Below are 7,724 nucleotides of genomic sequence, written 5' to 3' on the forward strand. Positions count from 1 at the left end.
TGTGATGCCTAACAGAATTTACTCTGTCCTTCCAAGATGGATATTTTGCTTCAGATGCTAGGCTATGTCTAAGCAGCAAAAATAGGGGGAGAAGTAGTCATCTTCCTGATTTGGCCACAGTTTCAGGACTTTTTGCACCTTCTGATGTCATAAGTAAATGTGGCTTGGCAAATTATTTTCATAAATAAAGGGTCAGGGAGGCTCCATGTGTAATGCTCTTAATATCTGCAACACTCCTATAAATGTGCATTTGGTGCATTGTTGGAAAGTTCTGAGAAGCCAGCACATACCTCTATAGTATGTAAACCAAATGAAATGGCAAGCCAAGGGTGCTCAGTCCCAACCCTGACAAACTCCATTACTAGGCCTTTCTGGTCCGCCTACCACAGTGCCTCAGCAGAAGGCTTGGGAGCTGAATGTGCAGGGAACCTATCTGGCCCTTTGATAACTAGAAGTATACCTCTTAGCTCAGTGCTGAGGCACATGGACATGGTAACCTGGAGAGGACTGCATGCTTCACATGGTACTTCAGTCTCCATCATTTAGCATTAACATTTGATGCAATGAACTGATTTTGTTTTCCTGGCATTATTTGAAAATGAGAATCTTTCCTGGAGATGTTAAGTGAACTCAATACTTCCGCACCAGCCACACCTCCTTCCCAACACCCATCAGCTTTCTTAGAGACCTTGAAAAACCAGAGTGCTCTTCTAAGATTTCAGGCAGTCACCTTTATAATGAGGAATGGCTTCCAGGCAGCAGATGACACTCAGATCAGGAAGGAGACTGAGTAGGAAACTACTAAAGAAAGAAAGGTGATCATGCTTACTGGGAAAGGCTCATGCCAACTGGCTCCTACGATGGATGGCCTGATGATGGCAATGTTCAAGTTGGCTTTCTCCTGTTGGAGCAGGTACTCTGTCAAGGCTTTGGTGTATGCATAAGTATTGGGCCACTCCCCAATCAGCTTGGGTGTGATGTCTTCAATGATAGATTCATCCATCCACCTAGCAGGAGAAAGAACAGAACTCCACTGATAAATGCCACACAAACAAGTAGATGAAATGGGGAGGGAGTCAGGGGACAACCACCCTCAGCTGCAACAAAGGAACAAGCAAATAGAAAGCCTTGTAGGCTAAGTAAGGAACAGCTTGGATAGCCCTGTGGGAGATGTTTTAGCTAATGAATTATCTAGATGCTTCTCAGCAGCATAAATGAGTCCACACTGAGCTCTGTGTTGCCCTGGCTAGACTGCAACCAGTGTCTTGTTTAAAGCTAGTTCAGGTAGCTCTACACCATGGTGCAGTATCCTGAGTGGATGTTCTCCTGAGACAGGTTCTGACAGAATCTCCTAACTTGGGACTTCCATACCTTCCTCATCAGCACAGACTAAGTGCACTTTCTTGTAGGTTTCTGGCAATCTTCTATGCCACCAGGAATTTAGCTGTATTGAAAGAATTTTAAACATGCCCTTTTTGTGGTATTGCCATTGCATTTATTACATACATCTCTGACACTGCTGGGTCCATCTACACATGTGCTTTGGAGTAGGGCTGACTAATTAGCTTCACAGTAAGGCATCACTGTCTACCCATGTGCCTATATTAGGGCACAGTAAATTAATTAACTCTGCTGTAGGATAGTAGTGTCTGGGACAAGTACTATCCTACAGCAGAGTCATTTAGTGTACCAAAATGCATGTCTACACAGCAGCTGGCTGGGACACAAGGGTGCTACAGTGTGGGGGCCAGCTAGCCCCCTTGCCACTGAACAGTGCCACCCAAAGCCTGCCTCAAACAGCTGCAGTCCTGGGTGCACGTGAAGACTCTGTGCAAGTGAGCTGTGCAAAGTGAGCTGTGCCAGAGTTTATTGCTACATGCTAAATTGCTTATGTAGATGCATCCACTGTGTCTGAATGCAGTGTTACAACATCCACTAAAGAAGAAAATGATCTGCTTGGGTCTTCTCTTTCCAAAGAAACAGATGTGGCCTACTGTCTCTAAGCGGTAACATGGGAAAGTAGAGAAAAGTAGTGTTTACTAATTGAAGGATATGGGTTCAATTTCTACTTCTACTAGAATGCCCTTAGAAAACTTCTGCTGTCCCACCAAGCAAAAGCAGATCAGTGACACAGGCTTTTCCCAAGGCTAGTGGCTGTTTCTGTCTGGGTGAAAGATGCAGGAAATATTTCCCACTGCAGCAGGAAGGATGGTCCTTTCAATTGGCTGGTACACATAAGATTAAGAGAATACTGTTGTTACCTGATAAAGGACATACGACTAGATTTTTAAAGAGGTTCAGGTGCTGGTAATGTGTAGATTTAAATAAGAATTCTATGTCTACATACCCTCAGTAATCTGCTGCTTATTAATTTGGCTCCAAGTAGGAGACGTCATCACTGCCGTTACTTATCATACCTATTTTGTTTACCCTGCCTGTATTTAGGTTCTGAACAGAAGGGAACTAGCTGTGTTTCCAAAGTTCATGAATAGTGCTAGAAATCCAGCTAGTGTTTGCAGTAGTCTGACGCATCAGCCCCTACAGTCAGAGCTAAGATCCAATAAGCATTTTGTCCCCTGCACTAGATGGTACTGCTTACTGGACACATTCTAGAGATATTATTGTATTTTTTTTGCATACCACACACATGTTCCCAAATAAGAAGCTTCTTGGTTTGGGAAGGTAAAATGAAAATAAAGATTTTTTCCTTTTAAGCAAACCATTCAGAATCAGTTTCCTCCTTTAAGACATGCACTTCAATTTTCAATAACCAATTGTGGGCAAAACGGTGAGTGTGGTATGTGAATAAATAAGACAGTTTCACATGGATCTTTCTTTAGCTTTTCCCGGCACAAAAAATGCAAGAAGATGGGAAGCTCATAAAATAAAGATGGGAAACTGACTGGGGGGGAAAGCAAATGAAGGAGGGAAAGGCATGTGTGACATCTTGATAACTCCTTGATTAAATGAACTCCAAGCTGAGTTCCAAGCACCACAAGCTCCAACTTGGTTCCTCCATTTGCACATTGATCTTCAAGTGATGGTTGGAAATATTCCAGCAAAATGCTTCCCCCTCCCCCCCCCGCATCAGAAAGTGCTGATTCATCAAAAACAAAACCTTTTTCAGGAAAAGGTCTGTTTCAACCAAATCTTCAAGTGTCATAAAAATTATGAAAAACAGTGAAAATGTTACATTTCAAATTTGTTGCCAATTTATAATGTTCCGAGGGAGGAAGGCACTGAAATTTTTAGATAATTGTTTTTTTGGCCTGACTGAGGACAGGAAAAAAATATTTTAAAATCTCAAAAACTCTCACGAGATAGGGGGACCATTTTATACCTAAGAGTTGTTTGACTATGTGTGGATATTAAGAATGATAACAACATTTTTGAAAGAAATCATGCTGCAGTTATCACTATGGAACACCCATTTGTTTTCCACGAGTGTCTAAGTTGCCATCGGAATACTCTAACAGGAGTAGGCGAGACAACTTGTAATGTTAAATTTGTTGCATCTTGTCCATTTAATAAACACTTCCTGACAAAGTACACTTCTCAGGTGCCATTTTTTCTTGATTACTTGGTATTTAATTAATACCCTACGTAAAGGCACATAGAGGTACTATTTCGAAATTGTCTAGAGCAGGGTTGTCAAAGATACCTTGTGCTCTGGGCCGGATATAAACTATGGTGCTCCTTGCAGGGTAGATCTGTCTTGAGACACAGGTAATCTGCAGTAGGTCCAGTGGCGGCTAGTAGCGACTGCAGTGGCAGTGAGATTGGTGGTAGAAGGGCAAGTGTTGGTGGACCAAGCAGCCATAGGGTGGGTAGGGCTGTGTCAGCCCAGCCCTTGCTCACCCTCCTGCCACTGACAGTCATGTCCACTAGGATCTGGGGCACCTGAATTCTGTGGCAGGGCTCTACTCTCCCCCAGCCATGCCCCCAACTTCCTGGTAGCTCAGCAGGCCAGATCAAGTGCTTTCATGGACAAAATTCAGCCTGCAGCCTATCTGTTCTACACCCCAGATTAAAGGAACTACAGGTTTATTTGGACCTCCAACTTCAAACTTTTCATTTTTCGTTGGTGTTTGTCTGCAGTGATTTTTAGTTAAGATGCTGTGTACAACAAGACCCTTTTAAGGGTGCTATGGTTGCCACTCAATATTAGTACCATTAGGTATGCAAACACCTAGACATGATTCACAAGATAAACCCAGCCATTTCAAAGAGCAATCTATAGTGTCAAAAACATTTTGACTTCTGGTTTTTCAGAGGTTTTTGCAACAGAGTAATTGCCCTATTATTTTTCCATAGTCAGAAAATGAGCAAAAATTAAGAGCTGACATTTTTGAGCGGTGCCTTGAGTTTAATGAGGTTGAGAACCACTGGTGTATAGGTTTGTATTCTTCTCAAAGCAAAGAGAAACAGCACTATGCTTTTAAGTATACTAGCATTTGTTGTTTTTCCCATGCAAAATTTCTTCCAAGTTTTTCCCCCTCTAGGAGCTGTCTTCTAAGGCCTCAGCAACAGTCTGATACATGCCCCATCAGAAGCAACAATCCCTCTTGTGATCTGATTTGCTGGGATTAGTATCACAAAAGCGCTAAGCTGACAATTCACGCAGGTAAACTCCTTTCACTTCTATACTGTTCTCATGACCTACATTTGGGATTTTGAAACGCTATCTCCTACTGTAACTGCTTTTGCTCACCAGTATCACTGTCACATGGAATCAAAGAAAAATGCTGTGTTTAGCAGCCTTCCTGCCCCCCCCGCCCCCAATATGCATGTATATATTTTATTGCGAAGAAACTGTCTCTCATTATTAAGGCTGTATGCTCAACATAAATAAGGCACTCCCTTATATAAATCTGAAGTGACCTCTTTTTTCTGTTCCTATAATATTTTAATCAGGAACAGTGTGCACTCTGCCTCAGTCTATACTTTGTGTACTGTGCTGTGCTTCTTACCTCAGTGCACCCTCCAAAGCTGATTTCCCTCGGCTTTAGATTACGGCAAACCTTGCTTGATGGGACAGATTATAGGTTTGCTCTATTGGCCTGGCAGCAGTTAGAAGTGTAACTTTTGCTTTGCGCAGATCAGTCTGAGGGTTTCAGTTATAGCCTCATATTGGAAAACTGGGAGATTTTAGGAGGGAAAAACAGGGACAAAAAAAGCAAAAAAAGCTAGGATTTCAACCAAGAATACCAGTTGAGTAAATAATTCCAAATATAAAGTAATGAGAGGACTGAAAGGACAATTAAAAAGATCTGTTTGCTGTGGGGACCTGTCACTTAAGGTGTTCATAGAAATACTGGCCTCATATGTCTAAGAAGCTTCTCAACACCTGAGCCTAAAAGGTCCTCATTGCATGCCACTGAGAAACAGGAAATGACCTGCAAAGAGAGAAGAGTCTCTCAGTGTGACCTACTGCAGTTTCTATTGGCACTGGCTATCTGAGCGCAGAAACAGAATAGCAGTTGCACAGCCAAGATTGCACAGTATTGTTAGCCTGTGACATGTAGATAAATGAAACCACAGAAAAGAAAAACAAGATGTTTGCTCAGCCGAATGCTTTAAAAGAATGTTTTTAAAATTGACATTTCAATAGAAAGGGATGCTTTCACATCTTGGTTGGGAGAAAATGACCTACTGTTTCTTTCCCCTTTTTGCTGACAAAATTCTAGAGAGAGAGAGAGAGAATCCATGCATAAACCTTTAATTAAATAATTTTTTGAGGGGAATGTTTCCACATTTCCTTACCTGTTAGTTTCCTTTATATATATCTAATATATATATCTACAGTGTCAGTTTGGACACTTAGATAATGCTTCTCTAAGGCACTCGAAGACAGTATAATGATGTATTCTGGTTGCAGCCTCCAACTTTCTCTTTGGTTCCATCCTGCCCCAGCTAGCCCTTTGAGCTTCAAACTCTCTCAGTCTCTCTGTCCTTTGTCCGCCTTTGTGTTTTCAGTACTTACCCCCACACAAGTCCATAACCCTAACTTTCTCCTTCCTGCTCTTCCATGAAGCCTTTTGAAGCAGTGGATATAGTCTTTCTGGACTTTGGGAAGACCTTGGACACTGTCTCTCACCCCATTCTCATTAAAAAACTAGGAGACTGTGGCATTAATACCTACACAGTCAGATGGGTCAATAGTTGGCTGGAGGACCACACCCAAAGAGTAGTGGTGGATGGGTCATTTTTGACCTGGAGTGATGTGGCCAGTGGGGTTCCCCAGGGCTTGGTTCTTGGGCCTGCGCTGTTCAACATCTTCATCAGTGACTTGGATGGGGTGGGGTAAAAAGCACTCTGTTCAAATTCCTAGATGACACCAAGATGCGGGGAGAAGTGGGCATGCTAGAAGGGAGGAATAGGCTGCAGTCAGACTTGGACAGGTTACAGGGGTGGGTGGATAAGAACAGGATGGGGTTCAACACTGACAAGTACAATGTGCTGCACCTGGGGAGGAAGAACCAGCACCATACCTACAGGCTGGGGAACTCCCTTCTCACCAGTGCAGAGGCAGAAAAGGATCTTGGAGTTATTGATGTCAAAATGAACATGGGCCGACAGTGTGGGGACACGGTCAGGAAGGCCAACTGTACCTTGTCATGCATCCACAGATGCATCTCAAGCACATCCAAGGAGGTGATCCTCCCCCACTCTATCCAACACTGGTCAGGCCGCAGTTGGAGTACTGTGTCTAGTTCTGAGTGCTGTACTTCAGGAGAGATGCAGACAACGTTGAGAGGGTCCAGAGGAAGGCCACCCCCATTATCAGGGGTCAGAAGGGCAGGCCTTATGAGGAGAGGCTACGGGACCTGAACCTGTTTAGCCTCCACAAGAGAAGGCTGAGGGGGGATCTAGTGGCTGTTTACAAACTAGTCAGGGGGGACCAGCAGGCATTGGGAGTCCTTGTTCCCCCAAGCACTACCAAGAGTGACAAGAAATAACGGTCACAAGCTGGCAGAGAGTAGATTCAGGCTAGATATCAGGAGGCGCTACTTCACTGTCAGAGCGACTAGGATCTGAAACCAACTTCCAAGCGAAGTGGTGCTGGCTCTTACCCTGGGGATCTTTAAAAGAAGGCTGGATGAATGCCTTGCCGGGGTCGTTTGACTCCAGTACTCTTTCCTGCCATGGCAGGGGGTCGGACTTGATCTGCTCAGGTCCCTTCCAACCCGACCAACTATGAAACTATGATCTCCTGCCTAGAGATTGGAGAGAACTCCAGGAAACTTCCAGGACACTTGAAACCAGAATCCAGAAAATGACAATCCTAACTTGGTTTCAATGCCTTTGACAATGGGAGGCAGTTCAAATAGGTAGCCTAACACCATTTGCAAAGGCTAAAGAGATATGACAGCTATCTTAGCTGTGGGCAGCCTGTGGCTTCTAACCATAACAGAAGGCATAAAATACTTTGAAGTAAGGACAGACTTGACAAAGATGCCACCAAAGTTTAGGAAACCAAGAGAAACTGTAAAACAAATAGAAATAGGAAGAAAAAAACAAAAAACCAAACCAAACCAAGGTATAATTATGTAACTAAGAAATGGCAACTACATGTACTACTAGGCAAATGAACTAAATCCTCTGCCTCATCCTAACCTCTGTGGCTGATCCTATTTTCTCCCTTGCCAGTTAGGCTCTGGAGCGGTGAGAGACGCGTGGGTGAAGCCCGCTGCGCCCCCGCTCCCCCGAAGCCCCCCAGACAC

At 43.6% G+C, this 7,724-nt stretch overlaps 1 protein-coding gene across 3 annotated transcripts in view; it reads right to left on the reverse strand.

Annotated features, from left to right (window-relative positions):
- The window catches only part of FAR2 (fatty acyl-CoA reductase 2), a 218,404-nt gene that overhangs the window by 34,268 nt on the left and 176,412 nt on the right, over window positions 1–7,724 (reverse strand). For all 3 annotated transcript variants that reach the window (XM_019544233.1, XM_019544234.1, XM_019544235.1), the window contains one exon: window positions 830–1,007. In XM_019544233.1, the coding sequence (XP_019399778.1) occupies window positions 830–1,007 (178 nt within the window). The remainder of the gene's footprint in view (window positions 1–829; window positions 1,008–7,724) is intronic.

Source organism: Crocodylus porosus, unplaced genomic scaffold, assembly GCF_001723895.1.
Source record: "Crocodylus porosus isolate Cpor-Errol unplaced genomic scaffold, CroPor_comp1, whole genome shotgun sequence".
NCBI classification, from domain to species: domain Eukaryota; kingdom Metazoa; phylum Chordata; order Crocodylia; family Crocodylidae; genus Crocodylus; species Crocodylus porosus.